Source organism: Rhinichthys klamathensis, unplaced genomic scaffold, assembly GCF_029890125.1.
Source record: "Rhinichthys klamathensis goyatoka isolate OS25496 unplaced genomic scaffold, OSU_Roscu_1.1 h1tg000277l_1, whole genome shotgun sequence".
NCBI classification, from domain to species: domain Eukaryota; kingdom Metazoa; phylum Chordata; class Actinopteri; order Cypriniformes; family Leuciscidae; genus Rhinichthys; species Rhinichthys klamathensis.
Genome location: NW_026606796.1, coordinates 1,133,655 through 1,161,639, shown reverse-complemented (window position 1 = coordinate 1,161,639; position 27,985 = coordinate 1,133,655). Strand labels below are relative to the sequence as shown.

At 41.0% G+C, this 27,985-nt stretch overlaps 1 protein-coding gene across 2 annotated transcripts; it reads right to left on the bottom strand.

Annotated features, from left to right (window-relative positions):
* Positions 1–37: 37 nt before the first annotated feature.
* LOC130102786 (N-lysine methyltransferase KMT5A-A-like) lies at positions 38–27,985 on the bottom strand. 2 transcript variants are annotated; one of them, XM_056268834.1, is made up of 5 exons: positions 27,661–27,985; positions 26,948–27,080; positions 25,804–25,993; positions 12,320–12,376; positions 38–272 (listed from the first exon to the last, which is right to left on the bottom strand). In XM_056268834.1, exons 1-5 carry the CDS (start codon positions 27,773–27,775, stop codon positions 270–272), a joined length of 498 nt encoding a protein of 165 aa, XP_056124809.1. In that variant the 5' UTR covers positions 27,776–27,985; the 3' UTR covers positions 38–269. The 2 variants fall into 2 exon arrangements, with proteins under 2 accessions (XP_056124809.1, XP_056124808.1); XM_056268833.1 differs by lacking the exon at positions 12,320–12,376 and adding an exon at positions 25,078–25,134 and having other exon boundaries at positions 27,661–27,981.

Sequence of the window (27,985 nt, the reverse complement as noted above, 5' to 3'; positions counted from 1 at the left end):
AAGCTTATGGCTGCATTTCATGAACAGCACTCATGCACTTTCATACTGACTTCTCCTTTTGGCTGTTATACCTCTGTTTCTCACAAAATCCCTAATGTTTTGTACTGACCGGTTTTGTAGCACATGCTCTTCAGCAGATTTGCATTGAAGACACTCAGATTTTGTCGCCAAATGACCTTTGGCTATGTGGATTTTAAAATGCCGCATCACAGCAGCAACTTCTGCTTTTGACCATATTCTTTTCTTCCCCCGATGTTCAACACTTTCAGTCACTAAAAACAAGAAAGATAAAAACAAGAAAACATTGCAATGTGAAATGTTTAATTTTAAAAAATCAGTTACAAGCTACAAACATTTACAATTTAGTTCACAAAATATTACAAAATGCATGTAATTTTGATAATACATGCATTTCTATGACATTTTATGAACAAAAATAGACTAGAATCAACATGAATTGTTTTTGCCTCAACAGAGCCAAGTCTGAAAGTTTAAAGATTGTTAATTGACATGATGCCATAGACAGTAAAAGAAATGGACACAGTGGATTCAACAGAGAAAAGTGAAGCCCATTAGAAGTACTCCTTTCCTGATCGCTGAGTGTACTGCACAGACTCAAACTGAGCTTGACGATGTAGATGTGACGTGAGCAACTTTTCGGTCTTTTAGTAGCTGTGCCAAGAGAAATCTGAATCATTCCCCTCCGAAACTTGCAGAGATGCAGAGCGTTAGTAGGAGGTGTCCATGAGCTAGCAGCAACTTTCGTGATTCGAACCGAATCATGGGTTTGGCGTAACAGCCAAAATGCCTCCACGTTGTGCATTAAAATGGTTAAATCCACAGCTAGCCGTGGATTATCCCTTGCTTATTTTAATTTATTGAAATATGCTGTTGCTTGTGGTTTGATTATTTTTTCTTATTTTCTTTGTTTTTACTTGACAGTAGTCCTTTTTCCCCCTGAACATATCAAACCATGCCGAAACCATGCCCCTAAAACTGACAAAGCCAAACCGTGAGTAATTTTAACTGTTACACCCCAATTTTACGGTAGCCCAGTAAGAAATCATAAAAAAATGAAACAAGTCACAACACATGCAAGTTACTTTACTTCCTAAATGAATACGGACCCAAGTCAAAGTTGCTTTCACATTCTATAGTACTACACAACTATAGTGATCATACTGCCAGCTCCTACAGGCAGTCTTGGGTACAGTACCTTGGCATACACTCACCTAAAGGATTATTAGGAACACCATACTAATACTGTGTTTGACCCCCTTTCGCCTTAATTCTACGTGGCATTGATTCAACAAGGTGCTGAAAGCATTCTTTAGAAATGTTGGCCCATATTGATAGGATAGCATCTTGCAGTTGATGGAGATTTGTGGGATGCACATCCAGGGCACGAAGCTCCCGTTCCGCCACATCCCAAAGATGCTCTATTGGGTTGAGATCTGGTGACTGTGGGGGCCATTTTAGTAAAGTGAACTCATTGTCATGTTCAAGAAACCAATTTGAAATGATTCGAGCTTTGTGACATGGTGCATTATCCTGCTGGAAGTAGCCATCAGAGGATGGGTACATGGTGGCCATAAAGGGATGGACATGGTCAGAAACAATGCTCAGGTAGGCCGTGGCATTTAAACGATGCCCAATTGGCACTAAGGGGCCTAAAGTGTGCCAAGAAAACATTCCCCACACCATTACACCACCACCACCACCCTGCACAGTGGTAACAAGGCATGATGGATCCATGTTCTCATTCTGTTTACGCCAAATTCTGACACTACCATCTGAATGTCTCTACAGAAATCGAGACTCATCAGACCAGGCAACATTTTTCCAGTCTTCAACTGTCCAACTTTGGTGAGCTCTTGCTAATTGTAGCCACTTTTTCCTATTTGTAGTGGAGATGAGTGGTACCCGGTGGGGTCTTCTGCTGTTGTAGCCCATCCACCTCAAGGTTGTGTGTGTTGTGGCTTCACAAATGCTTTGCTGCATACCTCGGTTGTAACGAGTGGTTATTTCAGTCAAAGTTGCTCTTCTATCAGCTTGAATCAGTCGGCCCATTCTCCTCTGACCTCTAGCATCAACAAGGCATTTTCGCCCACAGGACTGCCGCATACTGGATGTTTTTCCCTTTTCATACCATTCTTTGTAAACCCTAGAAATGGTTGTGCGTGAAAATCCCAGTAACTGAGCAGATTGTGAAATACTCAGACCGGCCCGTCTGGCACCAACAACCATGCCACGCTCAAAATTGCTTAAATCACCTTTCTTTCCCATTCTGACATTCAGTTTGGAGTTCAGGAGATTGTCTTGACCAGGACCACACTCCTAAATGCATTGAAGCAACTGCCATGTGATTGGTTGATTAGATAATTGCATTGAGAAATTGAACAGGTGTTCCTAATAATCCTTTAGGTGAGTGTACTTCTCAGTCCAAACACCACTACCTTATAATGTATCATTTTTCTTTATACCATTAAAATAATTACCTCCATTCTGGCAGGCTTCTTGTATTGATGACATTTCATTTTGTCTGCCAAATGAACTGGTGCCATCAGGTTCATCATCTGCATCATCTTCAGTATCGGTCAACTGGATCTGATCTGAAATCATAACGTTAATTAAGTGTAATACTCTTGTATGGAAATGTTGAGATTGGTATTGGAATAACACCTATGCAATAGATATATAAAATACCTTCAATTTGAATCTCATCGAGTGACTTTCCCTGGATGTTTCCAAGACAACCTTTGTCCATTGCTAAAAGTAGCTTCGAGATTTTCGCAAGCTGAATTGTTGCCTCAGGCAGTCTGTAGTGATCACGGTGGACACGTATATCATGCCCGAGAAAGTCAGCCACCTGATCCAACTCGTTGTCTTTGAGGTTTAAAATTTGCGAAAGGGTTGCAACATGTTTCCTAAGCTGGGTTGAGCGTAGATATTCAGGTTTTTTGGCTCCACACTTTTCTGCATGAAGTCTCAAGCTGTCTTGACCTCTGTAATAACTTGAACATTTTGGTCTAGCAAAGAGAAAGATATTGGCATCCTGTACACCACATTCCATTCTTCTGCTGACTAATAGATTCAGCGATTTCACCATTTGTGGTGTAAGGAGGACAGCCACCTTTCGTCCACGTTTGCCCCGGATTTCTACCCGAGTGAAGTGCTCACAAAGTTTCTTTTCAAACTTAGTTAATCCCAAGGACACATCAACATGGAGTACGCTTTTGTCTCTAGCAATGAAGTTCTTCAAGTGCATTTTTGACACCTCCCCTGCACGCCTTCGATTAAAAACTATAGTCTGAACAAGAGTGGCTTTTGCAAGGTCAGCGTAACTTTGGGGAGATGCTTCTTTCTTCAGTTTGTCAAAGGCAGCATTTGCAGACTGTTCGAGGTGAGTATGAAGAAGTTGCACATCCTGGGTAAAAGGCAAGGTCGATGGTTTGTTGAATTTCTTCTCACTAAGTGTGTTCAGGGCAGAGTGTGATACAAGCTCACACCATTTTGTGGAGTACAGTGACTTGAAAGCTTCAGTTGATTTGATCAAGCCCTCATTTTCTGTCATCAAAGCCCTACAGTGAATTATGTCAGCTATTTTCTGTAGAGAATGCCCTATTTTTAGAGCAAGACTTGGTGCTGTGTAAGAGTTGTTTTCTTCATCAAAACCAGACACTTTTTTCACAGCTTTGACAACTTTGTGAAAATTTCCAGGCTTAACAGCATCTTCAATGGTGTATAACGAATCACCACGCAAAACCAACAACACACGTGCAAGTTCCCTTAACTTCTGACGAATATACTCATATTTTGTAGTATCAGATCCATGCTTGTTGTACAGAGATTGTGCCAGCTGCAAAATGCTGAAGTCATTACGAACAACTGTTGTTATATCATCCAGTCTCATTGGGTCAAGAAGCTTCCAAACCCCTTGAGAAATACTTTCAGAGAACACAGACTGAGCAGTTGAGGCCAAGCCCAAGACTTTGGGCTTTGCAAACCCACCGGAAGCCTGTTCTGGCATGAAGTGGCATCTGCGAGAGTGCCGCCACAATTCTTTGCGGGAAAACATTCCTTTACAATAGACACAGTGAATAAATTTAGACTGCTTAGAAGTTCTTTTTAATTTGATTTGCCCGGTTCCTGTTTTGAGAACAACTACATTGTGTTGAAAGTTACCACGATTACGTAATTTCTCCAGAAGTCGTCGTCTTTTTACTGAACGTTTTGGAAAACTGAGAGCCTCCATCACTTCTGCTTCTGTCTTGTGTGTCTCTAGATGTCTGGCAAGTTTAGACTGAGGCTTTTGACAAACGTAACAGTAGTTTATACCTTTAACACCTGCTTTGTCATCTGTTGTTTCATCTGGGTTTTTTTTTCTAGTATCAAATGTTTCAATATTCCCTGAGAGGGGACCCTGGGACAGAGTAGAGACCTCCAGAGACCTTGCATCCGAATCAGATTCGGAACTATCAGAGTTGCTGTCTGGTAAATAATCCTTATCTTCATGCATGTCCTCATCTGATTCACTATCATCCTCTGAGCTGAAATCATGTTTATCCTAAAAATAGAATACATGTTAAACTAACAGTATTTTTTTTTAAATAACAAATGTAATGGTACCTACAAAAGTAAATCTGACATACCTCAGGAAATGCTTGCTTGAGACAACCCTTGTGCCACACACCAGAACAAACTGAAAGACAACAGTCAGTTAATATAAATTAATATATCTACACTAAAACACATTTAGCTATTTTTCAGTATTAGAATCATAAAAATGCATTTTTAAAATAAATCATTATTCACTAAATAATCTTCATTAAACAATTTCATTCATTTTAAAAAGTGAGACAAAATTAATTTAAAGGGAATGCACGTAAAGTTCCTGATTAATATTGAGCATGATTGGTATTCAAAATTCTAAGCAAAAGCTCCAGTCTCCTAGCCTGACTACGTCAGACTTCGTACTTCCGCTCAATTTCAGTTCGCTTCTGTACTCAGTCTGAGATAGCGACCTATCTCTCAGTTTTCCTCCCGACTGAATACAGTCGGCCAATCAACGAACAGAGGGCGGGCTGAGAGCCGTGATGTAGACGCTAAGCGCCGAGTTTAAGATAGGTTAGTGAAATTGAAAACGACCGTGGATATGGAGACACGGGATGCAATTCGCTCTGTTGTGGAGAATATTCCTGGCAGGGGCGTAGGAATGAGTTTAACATTGGGGGGGGACACATAACGGAAACCTGACAGATCCGTTAATGTTTTGAACAGAAATGTGTCATAAATTTACTACACTGCAAAACATTCACCAACATACTTTATTCTACTAAAAAGATACATTTGTAAAGATAAAGGAAAACACATTTTGAATGGCAGTAATTAGGCTAACTGATAAATATCAAATCAATTCTTTAATTGCAGGCCTAATCAGGGGTTAAATTGGGATTTAAAAAAATAAATAAACCATTAAATGGCACTTTCTGGAGACTTTTGTGCAAAGAAATATATATATATAAAAAAGGTAGGTCTAGCAAGTCTTATATTTCTGTAACTCACACAGATCAAATACAAATATGCTGACTGAATAGATTGCTAGTTTATTTTGAGTAGCCAGCTAGCAGTTCTATTGGCAGTTTGCAGTTTGCTGATAATCCGGTGTCTGAAGTAAAATGCTCAAAACATCTCCTGAGAAAAATCACATGGTCAAACTAGTCTTGGTTATTTAATTTTGATTTAGTCTTATTTTCCTTACCTTGTCATTCAAGGCCAGGGCACTTTTTGTACATTTCTGGAACTTTTGCGCGCTTCCACATCCCGCGCAACTACGGATCTCCCAGATCTATGATCTATATTCATTATATATTGCTGTGTACATTTATCCGTGTCACCTAGATGCGCGTGCGCGAGGGAAGCGCGATCATGGTCGACTGACAACGAGATGAAGCAGCTGAACAAGAATACGGCTTTCTGAACAATATTCTGAACAAGAATATTGTTCTCATCTCAGCTCAGCCGAGACAAAATAGACACCATTTCAAATAGCTTTCATTTATTGTCAGAAATATGTTTTCAAAGCATCACTTTCATCAAATTTTATGTGACATAATTTCCAGTAGGCAACTGACTGCAAACAGGCACATGACAAGCATGCGAGTTAAAGATTTCAAATCAAATATTTTTCTCCGCGGTATAATTTTTGGGTGGGACAAATGCGACTGTCTCCAATTTTGGGGGGGGGACACGTCCCCCCCGGTTCCTATGCCCATGATTCCTGGCATTTGCAAACTGAAGCCCGAACAAGAAGAGTGTTTGTTAAACATTTTGAATGGAGGTGATGTTGTGGCCCTGTCGAGCTCGAACTGGCACCCTTTTGACAGTTCAGTGTCTCCTTTCTTTTCCAGTTCTTAAATATTTCCATGTCATGCTGTAATCTTGCAATTAAGTTGCAGCATTTCCGACAGACTCAAGATGAACAAAGAGCTGTGTTTAACAGAACTAATCCTAACTTTGACAGTTGGCTGCAAATATTTTCTTATTTCTCTCTACTGTTAAATATTAGAGGCACTAATTGTACCGTGGATGCATAGATTTACTTTACAAAGTCTGAAAAAGTCGTTCACAGCCATGTTCACTCCGGTGTTTCGCTCGGTGGTTTCGTTTTCGCATTATATATGTGTTTACAGCAGAGCATGTGAGCGGAGCGGTAATACTTCCTCCTGAGCGGAGAGCGCCTTTCTGAAGATTCTGCTCCGCTCGCTCCGTCCGCTCAGCGCCGCTCGCTCAACCCAGAATGCCCTATTGTGATTTGCTAGTTCGAGAATCGGTGAATTAGCTAAAGCAATAATGGGTTGGTTATGGAGTTCAAACATTGTTTTAAGGAAGTTGCGAGCCTTATGCATAAATGCCCAGTAAAAATCACAGTTAAGAACGAGCAGGGAGAAGAAATTGAAAGGGAGTGTGGAGAGACTGTGAGAGTTAGCAAAGATTCATATTGGAATCTAAAGCGTCACATTGCCAGAAAGCACGAGGATGTGCTACGCAAACATGGTAGTGCAGCAAAAGGTGAGCTATAGCCTATACCATTCGAAAATAAATTAATAGATAAATGGGTAAGGTAGGCTGTTGTACTGAGCCCCTCTCATGACATGAAGACAAAAATATATTGTAATATACAAATTACCCATGTCCCATGAATTAAGAATTCGTTCTTTCATTTAGGGTGGCCACGAATTAAATTCGTTTCCACAAATTCTTAAATCGTTCCCTGGTTTAGTAAATCGTGGCCATGTTGAACTAATTCGTAGGCTACTCTCGTTTTATTAAAACAAGGAAACAAATTATTACAACGTGGTCACGATTTACTAAACCATGGATCGAAATATTATATTGTTAATTTTGTATGATTTAAATAAAATGAGGAAATTAATTATTAAAACATGCTGACGTCAGGTTGGAACGAATTGTTAATTTGTTATGCAATCATCATATCAGTGCAACTAAAAATAACCTATAGCCAACACACAATATGAATTAGCCTACATAATTGTAGTTGATGTAGCCTATTTTTAAGTTGAAATTAGACAGCAGTTATTGAACCTAGGGCTGCACGATTAATCTAATTTTAATCACGATAACGATTTTGGCTTCCCACGATCAAATTCGCGTGATCGAGCGATATTTAAAATGCGTCAATCCGTTCTCAGAACGCTCCGTATCAAAGTTTTTTTTTTTTTTTTTTTGCAAAGCCAATCTAGCGCTCCCTAAACCACTGTCTGATCACGTGCCTCCATGAGCCACAGTGCACGAGAGAGACGTGTGTCTGCGCGCGAGTGACAGAGCACGAGAGACCGTTGCTGTGTCTGAAATCTCCCACTACTCACTATATAGTGGACTATATAGTGAGCTCACCATTTTGTAGTGCTGTCCGAATGTAAAGTGATGATTATTATACCCTATATAGTCCACTCAATGTATCCCAGAATGCATTTTGAAAAGTAGTGTACAACTGATGGTCACTAACCCAAGCCCTACATACCATCATGCATTGCACCAGCTGACAGATGATAGCACGTTTAAATAGTGCGACAGTAATGACGTAATAAACGGCGCCGAGAGACGATCGAGTAGTGTCCGAAAGTGGTGTTTCTACTATGCTTGGTGAGCTCACTATATAGTGCTCTACTCCCTACCCCCTACATAGGGGTTAGGGAGTAGTGGTTTGAGTGGAGATTTCGGACACAGCCCGTGTGTCCAAGAGCGCACTCGACAGTGTGCGAGCGTGCGACAGCGCGCGAGAGATACCGAGTGTGTCTGCGCGCGGGAGAGACCGAGTATCTGCGTGCGGGAGAGACCGAGTGTGAGCATTAGTAAATTGGTACTACATAGTAATATATAATTACTATATAAGAGGCATGGAAGTTCGATTAATGGACTCCAATAATCAGTACTACAAACGTCTTGTTTTGAACTATAGTTTAATACATAGAAATAATTCGAGCACATAAACTTTCATGTGGAAGATTAAATAAGATTCAATTCATGCAGTATGATTTCACAACCAATCACTGACACTGTACCACAACCAGGTTTTCAGATTCTTAAGCGTCAAACAACAATGACTCTGAATTTTATCCATTAATTGAACTTCCATAGTTCTGCCTTGAAATGTTCTCATTTGGTTACATTCTGTTATGGAATATTTGTTTTTTTATTGATTGTATATTTTGAGTTTTATTCACACCCATTATGCAGGTACAATGCAAGTTTATATTTTGCTTCCTAAAATATATTTACACAATGTAAAATAGTGCCTTGTTGAAGTTTTGCTACATTTTCTTTATTGTTTTATTTATTTTTATTTATTCTTTAAGGAGATGCACTGAATTTTGGTGAATAAGAGGACCTGTTTTATTTTGATGCACATACTTGTACATTAGCAGGAATGTAGCACAATATGGATGTGAAAGCAGTTATAATTAGCCTATGTGACAATAACATTTGTTTTGGTTAAAATCAACAAATAATCGTGATAATTAATCGTGATCTCAATATTGTTAAAAATAATCGTGATTATCATTTTGGCCATAATCGTGCAGCCCTAATTGAACCACTTGTTAAATTTAAATAAAACAAAAAAAACTGACCCGAATAATTAGGTAGGCCTATAATTTAGATGTAGGCAACAGAAAATGTACTGAATGCTATTATAATGTACACAAATTAGTTTTTACAGAAAAAACTGCTACCAATCAAAGGGAGATAAAGAATTTTTTTCCTCTCCTGCGTCCCCAGACTCCCCAGTTCTCTGTGTCTAATGCACGGAAGAAAGAATTAGATGACGCATTTTTTAAGATAGTTTACGTGGATTATGAACCTCTCACAAAAGGTGAACGTGAGGGTATGCGCCATTTTGTCAGCGTTGCCCAGCCCGGCTATACCACACCGTGCTACAGTACAGTACGTGACACTCTGATGCCAAATGCTCTTAGCGAGATGGAAGGCAGACTTAGAGAGCTGTTGCAGTTAGGAGATGGCTTTGTGCTTACTTTAGACATTTGGACAAACAGAAGAGGACACAGCTTTCTGGGTGTTGTGGCAAGTTTCATTGATGAAATGTTTAACAGTCACACTGTGCTGCTGTCCTGTGAACATCTTAAAGGACACCACACCGCTGAGAATATTTTTCATAAATATGAAAGTATTTTGCAACACTGGAATTTACAACGGCGAGTTGTCAGGGTGGTGACTGACAGCGCAAGTAACATGGTAAAGGCTTTCGACCTCCCAGGGTTTGATGAAAGCTCAACTGAAGAGGAGGGTGAGGAAGAGGTCCTTGAGGAAGATGGCAGTGGCACAGAGGAAGGTCCACTTTCACCATTCCAGACAGATTTTGCGCAGATCATAGAAAACATGAGCGCCACATACATCACTGAATCTAATCTGCATATGCGATGCCCCATCCATTTACTGCAACTCGCCATAAAGGATGCAATAAACGGTCATGCTGATGTAGACAAAATGATCACACGAACGGCAAAACTTGTAAAGAGTATTAGAAAAAGCACCTTAAACACTGAGGAGGCTGATAAACTTAAAATTCCCGAGCACAGTAAGCTGACCATGAATGACGTACTTCATCTCCAAGCCCTGACTGAGGTGCTATTGCCTCTGGCAGAGCTTACAACTGCTATGCAAAAAGAGCTCGGAAACCTTGGCATGATTCTTCCAGCTGTAATGGAAATCAAACAGCTTTTGTCCAGTGTCCCTGACAACCGCTCCGTCAACATTCGTGCATTTGTGGAGACACTGTCAGATAATGTCTCTACTCGTTTTAACAGATTTTACTCTGACAAGCACCTTGTGTTGGCGGCTGTATTGGATCCACGTTTTAAAACTGAATGGATCATTAGAGATGGTACAGTGAGCAATCAACTCGTAGAGATTCGTGAAATGTTGGTAAAAGAGGCAGAATGCAGTGGTGTGGAGACTGCGGTGGACAGTGACTGAGGCTAGAAGCGCTCCCAAGAAGGCCCTCATTTTCGGCTCATATGAGAGCAACTCGAGTGTAGCTGACAGTGCCAGAGGTGAGATGGAGGAGTACCTGGGCTCAATGAGAAAAGGTCCACATGAAGATGTCCTAGGATTTTGGAAAACCAATGCTGGATCAATCCAGTGGTTCTTCCAGTGCTGAGCGCGTGTTTTCCGCCGCTGGATTACTGTCCCGGGCACACCGCATGAGCCTGAAACCTAATACTTTGTCCAAGCTAATGTTTCTAAAAGTAAATTCTAAAGTGATGTAAAGATTGAGACGTTTTTAAATAGACCGCAATTACCCGCAGTTTTGGTCTATTTAAACTTTAGAACGCGCGTTTCTTTTACTAATGCCAGTAAATCATCCAGGTGTGCTTTGATAAGATGTTGTTAAGTGCATTTCACCTGTGTGTGCTTTTATGAGCATGATAGTCCAGATGTGTTTTGTGAAGTTCTACATGCATTTCATCTTGTTTGTGTGTGTGTGTGTGTGTGTGTGTGTGTGCGTGCGTGCGCGTTTTAATATGCCTGTTTTGCAACTGCAGTTATGTTCACGGAAATAAAATAACGAAAATCAAATATACCTTTTCAGTTATTGCATTTAATAGGCAAGTTTGCCAAAGGGCTAGACATGTTTTTTAATTAAGTTAATTTAATGCATTTAAATGAATAAAAAGAACAGACTTTTATTCAGAATCACCAGTAAATAACTTCTATTTACAATCCTAGCTACTGTAATTTATACATTTATTCCAGATATTCATTACAAAGTACAAACAGAAGGCAAGTAACCTACAGAAACATTTATGTCTGAGCGGGATTTGTTTTACCGGTGAGTGTGAGCGATTCATCAGTGGAGCGTTCGCTTGGGACGCGAGCGACTGAGTGGAGCATACGCGCATAGAGCGGAATATTGAGCTGAGCGTTACACCGCTCTGCTTCGCTCACATGCTCTGGTTTACAGAGGAAGTTAGATGCGGCTGAGCTGGCGCGTCATAACCAAACGATATGTGATTGGCTTATGGGTAACCAATGATTTTATACTTTTTATTCATTGCGTTATGGAGTCTGTGATGTCTTTATATCTCATCGTTTTTATAGGTTTTAGTTTATATATTTTATAATGTAATAATTACACAGCTAATCTCCGAATTAATGTAGAGACAAAGTTGTATAGTTTACTGTACATTTTTAAATACTTGGTTCATTGGCATCTTTTTATGAATAAAGGTCAGTTTCACTGATACTAATACAGCTATTGATGTCTGGATAAAAAATTATAGATGCAAAGGGTTAACTCCATATTAAACCCTACGGATCAGGAATGGGATGTAATTTAAGTTTATGTACATGTATAGGCAAACGTCCCAAAACGTTTGGCAATATAGTGTATGCAAGTATGCATGTATTTACTCACCTTTACATTTGAAACCAATCCACTTAAGAGCAGACATCCCAGATCCCAGGCATACTGTGCATTTGTCCAGGCATGACACAGTTGCATGGACCAAGTCATGTTTGTGACACTATTTAGTAGGAAGGAAGAGGAGTGGGATAGACCGTAATTTAGCTTCTACTTTTTTTTTAAACAAAAGTATATACAAATAATTTATATACTTATTTACTATTATTTATTTTCTATTTTGCAGATTTAAAATTAACACACTTGAATTTTCACAAACCAAAAGCATAGTGCTTGCCAAACTGTGGGGCACAGAGGTATTGACAGCAATTGTAGCTGCTCCTGTGTTGACAGTTCTCTTACAAAACTACACAATACCTGTTCTGCACTTGCTTCTGCCAAACAGGGAGTTTTGTCTGCAACATCTGTATTCATCTGTAAAGGAGAGAATGAAAATAAATACCGTTGTAGACATTTGCTGGAGATAAAGAAGCTGCTACTGTGTCGTCAGTTTAACAATCTCATGCCTATTGTTTCCTACATAACTAACACTACAGTGTCCTAGTAAACCGTTCTGTCCTCACAATGCAGTGTTTTCAGTTTAACACAATCTCATGCCTATTGTTTCCTACATAACTAACACTACAGTGTCCTAGTAAACCGTTCTGTCCTCACAATGCAGTGTTTTCAGTTTAACACAATCTCATGCCTATTGTTTCCTACATAACTAACACTACAGTGTCCTAGTAAACCGTTCCGTCCTCACAATGCAGTGTTTTCAGTTTAACACAATCTCATGCCTATTGTTTCCTACATAACTAACACTACAGTGTCCTAGTAAACCGTTCTGTCCTCACAATGCAGTGTTTTCAGTTTAACACAATCTCATGCCTATTGTTTCCTACATAACTAACACTACAGTGTCCTAGTAAACCGTTCTGTCCTCACAATGCAGTGTTTTCAGTTTAACACAATCTCATGCCTATTGTTTCCTACATAACTAACACTACAGTGTCCTAGTAAACCGTTCTGTCCTCACAATGCAGTGTTTTCAGTTTAACACAATCTCATGCCTATTGTTTCCTACATAACTAACACTACAGTGTCCTAGTAAACCGTTCTGTCCTCACAATGCAGTGTTTTCAGTTTAACACAATCTCATGCCTATTGTTTCCTACATAACTAACACTACAGTGTCCTAGTAAACCGTTCTGTCCTCACAATGCAGTGTTTTCAGTTTAACACAATCTCATGCCTATTGTTTCCTACATAACTAACACTACAGTGTCCTAGTAAACCGTTCCGTCCTCACAATGCAGTGTTTTCAGTTTAACACAATCTCATGCCTATTGTTTCCTACATAACTAACACTACAGTGTCCTAGTAAACCGTTCTGTCCTCACAATGCAGTGTTTTCAGTTTAACACAATCTCATGCCTATTGTTTCCTACATAACTAACACTACAGTGTCCTAGTAAACCGTTCCGTCCTCACAATGCAGTGTGTTTTCAGTTTAACACAATCTCATGCCTATTGTTTCCTACATAACTAACACTACAGTGTCCTAGTAAACCGTTCTGTCCTCACAATGCAGTGTTTTCAGTTTAACACAATCTCATGCCTATTGTTTCCTACATAACTAACACTACAGTGTCCTAGTAAACCGTTCCGTCCTCACAATGCAGTGTGTTTTCAGTTTAACACAATCTCATGCCTATTGTTTCCTACATAACTAACACTACAGTGTCCTAGTAAACCGTTCCGTCCTCACAATGCAGTGTGTTTTCAGTTTAACACAATCTCATGCCTATTGTTCCCTTTCAAGGGAACTTCGAGCTGCGTTTGAGACGCGGTGGGAACGCTCTGCGTGATTGCGTCATGAAGCACGTGTAAAATCAGTCCAATGGAAGCCCGATACGTCATGGGTGACGTCATAGACCAGGAAACTATAAATCACCCTTGAAAACAGACCGCGACAGCTTCTGTAGTCTTCAGCAAGCGCTCTCTGTGATTCTGTCCTTGTCTATTTATTGTTGTTTGTCAAGCCCAATATATATATCACTATCTATCATTATGGCGAGCAAAGCAATATTATAGACGTTGTGTTGTTCCCTGCCCTAGTTACATCACGGGTGGGGACACACATCAGCTTTTTGTTGCTGTTTGGGAGTGGAGCATGCAACAGTCATTTCTCGAGGGATCTGACTGTGCATTGCGAGAAGCTGTCCGTGAGGACGCTCCGCTCTCGCCGGGCGTTCTTCGAGGAGGACGGTTCGGTTCGCGTTCCCCGAGCGGTCTCTCTGTTGCCGAGGCTCGGAGACGGCTCGTATTTCGGGGTTCGAAAACGGATCTGACAGCGGGGGTTGGGACGGGCTCCGCCCTTTCTCAGCTTTCACATGCCAGATCTAGTGTGCTGCGATTTCCAGTTCCGAGGAATTGGTATCGTTAGTGTTTTGTTTAAAAAGAAAGAAAACAAATACAAATCTTTATAAAAAGGCAGATGTTTGAGTTTTCAATGAATACATTTTCCAGCTCATAACTCTGTTGAATAAAGAGGAGCTTTTTTAAAGAAAAAAAGGAGGGTTTATCTAGTGCTGTTGCCAGTTAAATATTTACTGGCCAGCTGAACATTATGAGATTGAAAATAAAGAAGAGTTTGTTAGATTAACTGTATCTTAAAACAGGAAAACTCTGTATCTCAGCCTCCTCGTCGGACTGTGGTTTTTCCCTATCTCCACACTGAGGTGTCGAGATCGTGGAATAAACCGGTTTGTATTTTATGTGTTTAATCCCCAGATGTCTGACTATAGTAATGTTTGGGTATTAAGTATCATAGTATGACATTGCCTCGGGTTAAAGAGACGCTTGCGAGCTTTCTCTCTCCCGAGTCGGCGTTATCGTTATTAACCCCGACGTTACCCACCAGCCATCTTAATAATGAATACATTTTTATTAGGCAGCGCTGGTGGGTAGAGTATATAAGGACATGGATGAATGTGAGGGGCGACTCTCTGAGGAGGGTCGCAGCGCTGCCAGTTCGGTTGTTTCCTGCTGGTGGCCGCAGAGTGATATATATGTATATATATATATAAGTTTTTCTGATATAAAGATAAAGGAAAATAAAGATATAATTATGTCTGTTCTTCTGGACGCTCCGCTTTCAAGAAAACTAAGAAATAAACCATTCAGCGGCGTTCCAGAGGTTTCTTCCTCACCAATCTAATGTTCCTGAGAACTATTATGCTCCTCTCAGCACAAAGTGCAAAACAGAGCGTCGCCATTCGGGCTCCTCCGCAATTGAGGGGTACCTGGGTGGCGGTCGCAGTCTAGCCAGTTAGAGACATGCAAGATCTGAGGACTGTTTTATCTCTAAAATAGCTTTGACAAAGGAGAAGCCCTGACGCCGAGGCGATCTGGCTTCTAAGGGTGGTCCCCTCTGGGGTAGGGACGGTTTTGAGAAATCGTTTCTCCTCAGCACCCTTTGGGGTGCGACTCTCTGAGGAGGGTCGCAGTACTGCCAGTTCGGTTTCCCTGCCGGTTCGCCGTTTCAGGGCACCAAGGTGTCAGTATCCCCAAACGAGCCTTCAAATAAGAAAAAAGAAGAGCAGTCAGTTCGGTTTCCCTGCCGGTTCGCCGTTTCAGGGCGCCGAAGTGCCTGCTTTTTTCAACGATCCTCCGAGGAGGGTCGTAGGAACTAAGCTAGTTAGAGGTAGGCAAGATCTGAGGACTGTCATCATCTCTAATAAAGCTTAGACAAGAAGTCCTGTCGCAAGAAAACGAGGCTATCAGGCTTCTGAGGGCTCCTCCGGGGCAGGGACGGTTTTGAGAAATCGTTTCTCCTCGGCGACCTCTGGGGTGCGACTCTCTGAGGAGGGTCGCAGCGCTGCCAGTTCGGTTGTTCCCTGCCGGTTCGCCGTTCAGGGCACCGAGGTGTCAGCGTCCCCATACGATCCTCCGAGGAGGATCGTAGAGCGGTCAGTTCGGTTGTTCCCTGCCGGTTCGCCGCTTCAGGGCACCGTAGTGACTGTTCAACCAAGGGATGGTTTTGAGAAATCGTTTTTCCTCTGGGGTGCAACTCTTTGAGGAGGGTTGCAGCGCTGCCAGTTCGGTTGTTCCCTGCCGGTTCGCCGTTCAGGGCACCGAGGTGTCAGCATCCCCATACGATCCTCTGAGGAGGGTCGTAGAATGGTCAGTTCGGTTGTTCCCTGCCGGTTTGCCGCTTCAGGGCGCCGTAGTGACTGTTCAAACAAATCCAGAGGCCAGTCTTGAGAGACTGGTTCCCCTAGTAAATTTCTGGCAGCGTGGAAACTACTGCCACATATTTCTCAGTGGGTCCTGCACACTATAGAAAAGGGTTTCAGAATTCAGTTCGGTTCTCGTTCGCCCAGATTTCTAGGGGTCCTCCTCTCATTGGTGGACCCCGAGCAGGCTTTGGTTATGGAGCAGGAAGTACTGTCACTTCTGCAAAAGGAGCTGTAGAAGGGGTTTTTCCTCCCAGCAGACAGCCATTACTTCATTGTTTCCGAAAGAGGATGAGGGAGGTTCCCGAGGTTTGCTTTCGGGGGCGAAGCATACCATTATCGGGTTCTTCCATTCGGCCTAGGTTTATTACCCCACACCTTTACAGTATGCGTGGATGCAGCTCTGGCTCTTCTGAGACTCCAGGGCATTCACGTATTATACTACATCAATGATTGGTTGTTCCTAGCTCAATCTGAGTTTATGGCAGTTCGGCATCGAGGTGTCGTTCTGTCTCATTAAGGATGTTGGAGTTGCCTCTCAACGCCAAGAAGAGTGTGCTCTGAGGACCACTTTTCTAGGTGTAGCAATTCTTACAGCCGTAATGGGGTATATCTAGGCCAGTCACTCACTGTGAAACAGTTTCAGACGGGTGGGTCTCATGGCAGTTGCGTCCAACGTATTACTTTTGGCCTTCTGTTCATGAGACCCCTGCAGTGGTGGCTCAGGACCAAGGGGTTTTCTCCGAGGGGAAATACGTTTTCGCATGATCAAGGTCACGCGGCTATGCCTTCGTGCTTCGGTCATGTGGAAGAACCTTGGTTCCTCGCCCAGGCCCAGTGTTGGGGGCTTCTTGTCGACGCATATTGCTATCGACGGATGCTTCCCTCACAAGTGGGGGCGATCATGAGTGGTTGCTCGGCGAATGGCGGACAACACACTGATGGTCTCGTATATCAGAGCAGATATCCTGTTGAGGCAGGGGCTGAGGCCCAGGGGATTGGAGACTTCACCCCGAGGTGGTGGAGCTTCTTAGGGAGAACTTTGGTCTAACTAAAGTCAAGTCGACCTTTCACATCGTTTGTACAACGCATTGCTCTATATGGTTCCCCCTCACGCAGCCAGCTCTTCTCGGACTGGATGCGATGGTGCAGGTGTGGCCGAGGCTGCACCTGTACGCATTTCCCCCGATATCTATGCTCCCGGAGGTTCTGGAGAGGGTTCGCCGGGAAGGGGCTCATCTGCTACTAGTAGCCCCATACTGGCCGACTCGAGTTTGGTTCTCGGACTTTGTCTCTTCTGGACGGCTCTCCCTTGGAGATTCCGTTCAGGAGGGACCTGCTGTCCCAGGCAGGGGGCACGATATTTCACCCTCGACCGGAGTTGTGGAAACTGTGGGCCTGGCCTCTGAGGGGGCCAGGCTCATAGAATCCAGTCTCTCGACTGAGGTCGTTGAGACATTCTCCATTCCAGAGCTCCTTCCACGAGAAGACTGTATGCACTGAAATGGAAATTATTCTCCACCTGGTGTGGTGAGCGTCAGTTAGATCCTGTTAACTGCCCTGTTGGTTCAGTTCTCGATTTTCTGCAAGACCGTTTCTCTGCTGGATTATCTCCTTCCACCTTAAAAGTTTATGTGGCGGCTATTTCGGCCTATCATACCCCTCTGGGGGGTACTTCTTTTGGGAGAGATCCTCTGATTACTCGTTTTCTCCGTGGTACATTGAGGTTGAGACCTGCACTGCACTCTAGAGCACCGGCTTGGGATTTAGCCATTGTACTTGAGGGTCTGGCTCTGGCTCCCTTCGAGCCTATTGAAGAGGTTTCAGAAAAATTCCTCACTTTGAAAGCTTTATTTCTCCTTGCTATTTCATCTATCAAGATAATTGGAGATTTGCATGCCCTGTCGGTTGCTCCGTCATGTCTGGAATTTGCACCTGGTATGGTGAAAGCATTTCTTACCCTAGACCGGGTTATATTCCTAAGGTCCCAGTTAATGTTAGGGGCCCAATAGTGTTGCAGGCCTTTTATCCTCCACCTTTTAATACCCCAGATCAGGAACAACTGAACCTGTTATGTCCAGTTTGGGCATTGGATGCCTACGTTCACAGAGCTGCCCTGTGGCGTAAGTCAGAGCAGTTATTTGTATGTTTTGGGTCACTCAGAAGAGGGTGCCCTGCATCTAAACAGGTTATGAGCAAATGGATAGTTGAGGCTATATCATTGGCTTATGAAGCGGCCGGTCAGCCTTCACCTATGGCTGTACGGGCCCATTCTACAAGGAGTATGGCGGCCTCTACGGCCTTAATTTCGGGTGTTTCCCTTCTTGACATTTGTAATGCGGCAGGTTGGTCCTCTCCACATACATTTGTCAGGTTTTATGACCTTGACCTCTCCACTCCTGGGGCGAGGTTGCTTGCTTCTTAGTGTGCGCAAGGACTTCACACAGAACGGGCATTTGTCACTATGGCGTAGTGGGTATGGGGTTCCCACCGCGTCTCAAACGCAGCTCGAAGTTCCCTTGAAAGGGAACGTCTCAGGTTACGTATGTAACCCTGGTTCCCTGAGAGGGAACGAGACGCTGCGTTTGCCTGCCATACTTCCTGCATGCCCTGATCGACTTGCTTCAGACTTTTTCAGAAGCTGTCGCGGTCTGTTTTCAAGGGTGATTTATAGTTTCCTGGTCTATGACGTCACCCATGACGTATCGGGCTTCCATTGGACTGATTTTACACGTGCTTCATGACGCAATCACGCAGAGCGTTCCCACCGCGTCTCAAACGCAGCGTCTCGTTCCCTCTCAGGGAACCAGGGTTACATACGTAACCTGAGACGTTTCCTACATAACTAACACTACAGTGTCCTAGTAAACCGTTCCGTCCTCACAATGCAGTGTGTTTTCAGTTTAACACAATCTCATGCCTATTGTTTCCTACATAACTAACACTACAGTGTCCTAGTAAACCGTTCTGTCCTCACAATGCAGTGTGTTTTCAGTTTAACACAATCTCATGCCTATTGTTTCCTACATAACTAACACTACAGTGTCCTAGTAAACCGTTCTGTCCTCACAATGCAGTGTGTTTTCAGTTTAACACAATCTCATGCCTATTGTTTCCTACATAACTAACACTACAGTGTCCTAGTAAACCGTACCGTCCTCACAATGCAGTGTGTTTTCAGTTTAACACAATCTCATGCCTATTGTTTCCTACATAACTAACACACTACAGTGTCCTAGTAAACCGTTCCGTCCTCACAATGCAGTGTGTTTTCAGGTTCACACAGTGCTTGGCTCTACATCAAGTCTCTATATCAACTTTCCACTTTGTAGATGTATAATAAGCACACTTGACTATAATGAACATACATTAATCAAAAAAATACACCTAGAATAAATGTTAATGTCTCTTACAAAACTACACAATACCTGTTCTGCACTTGCTTCTGCCAAACAGGGAGTTTTGTCTGCAACATCTGTATTCATCTGTAAAGGAGAGAATGAAAATAAATACCGTTGTAGACATTTGCTGGAGATAAAGAAGCTGCTACTGTGTCGTCAGTTTAACAATCTCATGCCTATTGTTTCCTACATAACTAACACTACAGTGTCCTAGTAAACCGTTCTGTCCTCACAATGCAATGTGTTTTCAGTTTAACACAATCTCATGCCTATTGTTTCCTACATAACTAACACTACAGTGTCCTAGTAAACCGTTCCGTCCTCACAATGCAGTGTGTTTTCAGTTTAACACAATCTCATGCCTATTGTTTCCTACATAACTAACACTACAGTGTCCTAGTAAACCGTTCTGTCCTCACAATGCAGTGTTTTCAGTTTAACACAATCTCATGCCTATTGTTTCCTACATAACTAACACTACAGTGTCCTAGTAAACCGTTCCGTCCTCACAATGCAGTGTGTTTTCAGTTTAACACAATCTCATGCCTATTGTTTCCTACATAACTAACACTACAGTGTCCTAGTAAACCGTTCTGTCCTCACAATGCAGTGTGTTTTCAGTTTAACACAATCTCATGCCTATTGTTTCCTACATAACTAACACTACAGTGTCCTAGTAAACCGTACCGTCCTCACAATGCAGTGTTTTCAGTTTAACACAATCTCATGCCTATTGTTTCCTACATAACTAACACACTACAGTGTCCTAGTAAACCGTTCCGTCCTCACAATGCAGTGTGTTTTCAGGTTCACACAGTGCTTGGCTCTACATCAAGTCTCTATATCAACTTTCCACTTTGTAGATGTATAATAAGCACACTTGACTATAATGAACATACATTAATCAAAAAAATACACCTAGAATAAATGTTAATGTCTCTTACAAAACTACACAATACCTGTTCTGCACTTGCTTCTGCCAAACAGGGAGTTTTGTCTGCAACATCTGTATTCATCTGTAAAGGAGAGAATGAAAATAAATACCGTTGTAGACATTTGCTGGAGATAAAGAAGCTGCTACTGTGTCGTCAGTTTAACAATCTCATGCCTATTGTTTCCTACATAACTAACACTACAGTGTCCTAGTAAACCGTTCTGTCCTCACAATGCAGTGTGTTTTCAGTTTAACACAATCTCATGCCTATTGTTTCCTACATAACTAACACTACAGTGTCCTAGTAAACCGTTCTGTCCTCACAATGCAGTGTTTTCAGTTTAACACAATCTCATGCCTATTGTTTCCTACATAACTAACACTACAGTGTCCTAGTAAACCGTTCCTTCCTCACAATGCAGTGTTTTCAGTTTAACACAATCTCATGCCTATTGTTTCCTACATAACTAACACTACAGTGTCCTAGTAAACCTTTCCTTCCTCACAATGCAGTGTTTTCAGTTTAACACAATCTCATGCCTATTGTTTCCTACATAACTAACACTACAGTGTCCTAGTAAACCGTTCTGTCCTCACAATGCAGTGTGTTTTCAGTTTAACACAATCTCATGCCTATTGTTTCCTACATAACTAACACTACAGTGTCCTAGTAAACCGTTCTGTCCTCACAATGCAGTGTTTTCAGTTTAACACAATCTCATGCCTATTGTTTCCTACATAACTAACACTACAGTGTCCTAGTAAACCGTTCTGTCCTCACAATGCAGTGTTTTCAGTTTAACACAATCTCATGCCTATTGTTTCCTACATAACTAACACTACAGTGTCCTAGTAAACCGTTCCTTCCTCACAATGCAGTGTGTTTTCAGTTTAACACAATCTCATGCCTATTGTTTCCTACATAACTAACACTACAGTGTCCTAGTAAACCGTTCTGTCCTCACAATGCAGTGTTTTCAGTTTAACACAATCTCATGCCTATTGTTTCCTACATAACTAACACTACAGTGTCCTAGTAAACCGTTCCGTCCTCACAATGTAGTGTGTTTTCAGTTTAACACAATCTCATGCCTATTGTTTCCTACATAACTAACACTACAGTGTCCTAGTAAACCGTTCTGTCCTCACAATGCAGTGTGTTTTCAGTTTAACACAATCTCATGCCTATTGTTTCCTACATAACTAACACTACAGTGTCCTAGTAAACCGTTCCGTCCTCACAATGCAGTGTGTTTTCAGGTTCACACAATCTCATGCCTATTGTTTCCTACATAACTAACACTACAGTGTCCTAGTAAACCGTTCTGTCCTCACAATGCAGTGTGTTTTCAGTTTAACACAATCTCATGCCTATTGTTTCCTACATAACTAACACTACAGTGTCCTAGTAAACCGTTCTGTCCTCACAATGCAGTGTGTTTTCAGTTTAACACAATCTCATGCCTATTGTTTCCTACATAACTAACACTACAGTGTCTTAGTAAACCGTTCCGTCCTCACAATGCAGTGTGTTTTCAGGTTCACACAATCTCATGCCTATTGTTTCCTACATAACTAACACTACAGTGTCCTAGTAAACCGTTCTGTCCTCACAATGCAGTGTTTTCAGTTTAACACAATCTCATGCCTATTGTTTCCTACATAACTAACACTACAGTGTCCTAGTAAACCGTTCTGTCCTCACAATGCAGTGTTTTCAGTTTAACACAATCTCATGCCTATTGTTTCCTACATAACTAACACACTACAGTGTCCTAGTAAACCGTTCTGTCCTCAAAATGCAGTGTTTTCAGTTTAACACAATCTCATGCCTATTGTTTCCTACATAACTAACACTACAGTGTCCTAGTAAACCGTTCTGTCCTCACAATGCAGTGTGTTTTCAGTTTAACACAATCTCATGCCTATTGTTTCCTACATAACTAACACTACAGTGTCCTAGTAAACCGTTCTGTCCTCAAAATGCAGTGTTTTCAGTTTAACACAATCTCATGCCTATTGTTTCCTACATAACTAACACTACAGTGTCCTAGTAAACCGTTCTGTCCTCACAATGCAGTGTGTTTTCAGTTTAACACAATCTCATGCCTATTGTTTCCTACATAACTAACACTACAGTGTCCTAGTAAACCGTTCTGTCCTCACAATGCAGTGTTTTCAGTTTAACACAATCTCATGCCTATTGTTTCCTACATAACTAACACTACAGTGTCCTAGTAAACCGTTCTGTCCTCACAATGCAGTGTTTTCAGTTTAACACAATCTCATGCCTATTGTTTCCTACATAACTAACACTACAGTGTCCTAGTAAACCGTTCTGTCCTCACAATGTAGTGTTTTCAGTTTAACACAATCTCATGCCTATTGTTTCCTACATAACTAACACTACAGTGTCCTAGTAAACCGTTCTGTCCTCACAATGCAGTGTTTTCAGTTTAACACAATCTCATGCCTATTGTTTCCTACATAACTAACACTACAGTGTCCTAGTAAACCGTTCTGTCCTCACAATGCAGTGTGTTTTCAGTTTAACACAATCTCATGCCTATTGTTTCCTACATAACTAACACACTACAGTGTCCTAGTAAACCGTACCGTCCTCACAATGTAGTGTTTTCAGTTTAACACAATATCATGCCTATTGTTTCCTACATAACTAACACACTACAGTGTCCTAGTAAACCGTTCCGTCCTCACAATGCAGTGTGTTTTCAGGTTCACACAGTGCTTGGCTCTACATCAAGTCTCTATATCAACTTTCCACTTTGTAGATGTATAATAAGCACACTTGACTATAATGAACATACATTAATCAAAAAAATACACCTAGAATAAATGTTAATGTCTCTTACAAAACTACACAATACCTGTTCTGCACTTGCTTCTGCCAAACAGGGAGTTTTGTCTGCAACATCTGTATTCATCTGTAAAGGAGAGAATGAAAATAAATACCGTTGTAGACATTTGCTGGAGATAAAGAAGCTGCTACTGTGTCGTCAGTTTAACAATCTCATGCCTATTGTTTCCTACATAACTAACACTACAGTGTCCTAGTAAACCGTTCTGTCCTCACAATGCAGTGTGTTTTCAGTTTAACACAATCTCATGCCTATTGTTTCCTACATAACTAACACTACAGTGTCCTAGTAAACCGTTCCTTCCTCACAATGCAGTGTGTTTTCAGTTTAACACAATCTCATGCCTATTGTTTCCTACATAACTAACACTACAGTGTCCTAGTAAACCGTTCTGTCCTCACAATGCAGTGTGTTTTCAGTTTAACACAATCTCATGCCTATTGTTTCCTACATAACTAACACTACAGTGTCCTAGTAAACCGGTCCGTCCTCACAATGCAGTGTTTTCAGTTTAACACAATCTCATGCCTATTGTTTCCTACATAACTAACACTACAGTGTCCTAGTAAACCGTTCTGTCCTCACAATGCAGTGTTTTCAGTTTAACACAATCTCATGCCTATTGTTTCCTACATAACTAACACACTACAGTGTCCTAGTAAACCGTTCTGTCCTCACAATGCAGTGTGTTTTCAGTTTAACACAATCTCATGCCTATTGTTTCCTACATAACTAACACTACAGTGTCCTAGTAAACCGTTCTGTCCTCACAATGCAGTGTGTTTTCAGTTTAACACAATCTCATGCCTATTGTTTCCTACATAACTAACACTACAGTGTCCTAGTAAACCGTTCCGTCCTCACAATGCAGTGTGTTTTCAGTTTAACACAATCTCATGCCTATTGTTTCCTACATAACTAACACTACAGTGTCCTAGTAAACCGTTCTGTCCTCACAATGTAGTGTTTTCAGTTTAACACAATCTCATGCCTATTGTTTCCTACATAACTAACACTACAGTGTCCTAGTAAACCGTTCTGTCCTCACAATGCAGTGTGTTTTCAGTTTAACACAATCTCATGCCTATTGTTTCCTACATAACTAACACTACAGTGTCCTAGTAAACCGTTCTGTCCTCACAATGCAGTGTTTTCAGTTTAACACAATCTCATGCCTATTGTTTCCTACATAACTAACACACTACAGTGTCCTAGTAAACCGTTCCGTCCTCACAATGCAGTGTTTTCAGTTTAACACAATCTCATGCCTATTGTTTCCTACATAACTAACACTACAGTGTCCTAGTAAACCGTTCCGTCCTCACAATGCAGTGTTTTCAGTTTAACACAATCTCATGCCTATTGTTTCCTACATAACTAACACTACAGTGTCCTAGTAAACCGTTCCTTCCTCACAATGCAGTGTGTTTTCAGTTTAACACAATCTCATGCCTATTGTTTCCTACATAACTAACACACTACAGTGTCCTAGTAAACCGTTCCGTCCTCACAATGCAGTGTGTTTTCAGGTTCACACAGTGCTTGGCTCTACATCAAGTCTCTATATCAACTTTCCACTTTGTAGATGTATAATAAGCACACTTGACTATAATGAACATACATTAATCAAAAAAATACACCTAGAATAAATGTTAATGTCTCTTACAAAACTACACAATACCTGTTCTGCACTTGCTTCTGCCAAACAGGGAGTTTTGTCTGCAACATCTGTATTCATCTGTAAAGGAGAGAATGAAAATAAATACCGTTGTAGACATTTGCTGGAGATAAAGAAGCTGCAGGATAAAAACAATAACAAATGTAGATGTTGTAAGTCTGATTGTGGCAAAAAACTGAAACTACGTCTTGAACATCTTTGCCTACAATACAAAACTTTACTGTTTCTATTCTATTTTTTATATGGTCATAATGTAAAATGAACACCTGCATATAAAAATACTCACATAAGCACAAACACTACAGTTGAATAGTTTTGTAACCTCAATTTTGTACTGTTTACATTTATTGTTGAAGTTATTCATTTAAAACATGAATTAAATAAACCTTATTTTTATTTAACTGGGTTGAAGCAACCTTATTTAAAAAAATATGAACAATTCTTGTTTTAGGGATATAGCAAATAAGGAAAACTGAACAAGAACACTACAAGGTCCGCTAAAAATCAATATCAACAAATTTTCAGACCACTGAAGCAAAGTTTGATGTAAAGGAAATCTTTCTTCATGTAAATGTTATTCAGACATCCAAGCTGTGACAGTAATGTTACTCTGTAAAATAATTAATATAAAGACAAATGTGTACACAACAACAATCCTACATTGTCTAGATTCTTTGAAAATACTTCTAGAAAATGCTCTATTGCATATTGGGGGAGAACATTCTTTACCTGGGATCTCCACGGCCATTCTGATGGTCCGTAGTTGTAGGTGACTTCTTCCCCAGGAAAAATATCCAAAATAGCAAAAAGGCACAAGTGTGGGCTGTTATTGAATGTTACAACCTTCATTTTGCAGTTAGGTTTGTTACTGTCATTTACAAGCCTTCCCAGACTGCCATCCTCCTCCGATGCATCCATGCTGCATAAAAAAGGTCCATATCATTATAAATAAAATGACAAATAGTAGAACATGACAATGGTGTTTGAAAATTAACATGTACGAACTTCATCTACTGGATAAAGAAACAAAAAAATTAGAGATGCACCAATTACAATTTTCTAGGCCGATTCCGATTTCTCATTGAGTTTGACCTGCCGATACCGATTTTAGCCGATTCCCTTTTTGTTTTGTTTTTATAAAACAATATACTTTACACAAACCGAATAATAAAAAAAGGTCAAACACACTAGACATACAAATTCTGTTCATGTTTGAGCACTTTTTGTGTGAAATCATATTTATTTTGTCCATCAAAAGTGTGCTTTCACTTTAACTGAGCGTGAGAAGCGCAACACAAATAGACTCGGCGCCGAAACCCCACTTCAATGCTGCTCATGCGACACTCCTGCTTGACACTCACGCGCTGCTCCTGCTCCCGGTGTGAACATACTCATTGATTAACATGCATGCCGAAAATGTCAGACTGATAACGTGAAAATCGGCCAAATCCGGTCACCAACCGATCAATCGGTGCATCTCTAAAAAAATTTACTCTAAACATGTTGAACATTGGCCCTGTCCCAAATGGCACCCTAAACCCTTGCGGTCATCCTCAGAGTCCACACTTTCATGATGTAATTCCGCTTTGACTGTGGGGTAGAATTCTGCAGTGGAGCTCACAGCTTCAACAGAAGTGCAAATCGAGGACGCATAGCAGCCGCAAAGAGGGCACTCGCGAGCAAATGAAGAATGGGACACCCTACGGTCTTGTGGACTTAACGGACACGCGGCAGCCATTGTAAGCCCTCAAGATACATGTGAGCATGAAGTGTGCCATTTGGGACAGGGCCTATATTGCAAGTTTTTGCCATTATGTTATGCATATATTACAATGCATTATCAAAGTATTACTCAAGGATAAAAATTAATTACCAACACATTTGTCCTTTCCATGGAAAGTCAAAAAGAAACACTCCAGAGGATTCTTGTTCCTGTGTGAATAGGCCTTTATACTCAACCACAAAATCCCCTTTTAAAATGAATTGCTTGGTGAACACTCCTCGTCCTGAAAGATGAAAAAACATATTTAATATAAGAGCCTCATTGTCTTACCATATTAACACTTGCACTGTAACATGTTCTACAACTACCAACAAAATGAACACATTGTATATAGTGTGTACCTGAGCTGTTATATGTATATATATGTATATATATATAAATAGATAGATAGGATGAACAACCCAGTGATCTAATATACTGACACGTAACTGTTTGCATTCAATTAAGATAAAAACTATGGTGTTTATGGAAACCCTGTGTATTTGACACTTTAAGCGCATGTTAGATCAGTGTGTGAATAAAGTGTTTAACTGGCAAGGCTTTAAAACACATGCAAACAATAAGCTGGAGAACTGAGATAATTTGCACTTTAGCATAATATTATGATCTCTCTACAAATGCAGAATATTATAATAGTTCACAATCTTAAAGCGTGATATCGCACAGCCCTCCTTTGGCAGTTGATCATGTGACGCACTGAATGCTCTCATCACTCCAGTGTGACTGTACATGTCTTCAAATGTACTGTTGTACTGTACTCTGACATTACAAAACAGGACAGATACTTAGAGTATTTGGTGTACCTTTAAATCTGTTGATGTATCGCTGCTCAAGATTTGGCTTGTCAATTCTTGACTTAATGTGGTCTTCTGCATCTTGCATAGGCTTTAGCCTTTGTCGCCTCGAGCCACTCTCCATTTCTTGTATCTGCAGAGTTGAAGGTATAGTATTTTAAAAACAGAATGAAAAAACACTACATAAAAATATTTAAAAATACATAAATCTAATAAGTTGCACATCCATACAGTCCCTATCCATCTTATTTTACAATACCAGTTCCTATTTTTTTTTTATAATTTGCAAGACTTCTGATTCACCAATACCATTACAAGTAAAACAATACTATTT

What these genes read in the sequence shown, in the direction of transcription:
- LOC130102786 (XM_056268834.1), bottom strand. Translation starts at nt 27,775, where the DNA reads ATGGAGAGTGGCTCGAGGCGACAAAGGCTAAAGCCTATGCAAGATGCA. An exon ending in TGGAAAGGACAAATGTGTTG is followed by an intron (nt 25,994 to 26,947) that starts GTAATTAATTTT and finishes TTTTTTATGCAG; the next exon opens with CATGGATGCATCGGAGGAGG. An exon ending in AATGGCCGTGGAGATCCCAG is followed by an intron (nt 12,377 to 25,803) that starts GTAAAGAATGTT and finishes TCTCCTTTACAG; the next exon opens with ATGAATACAGATGTTGCAGA.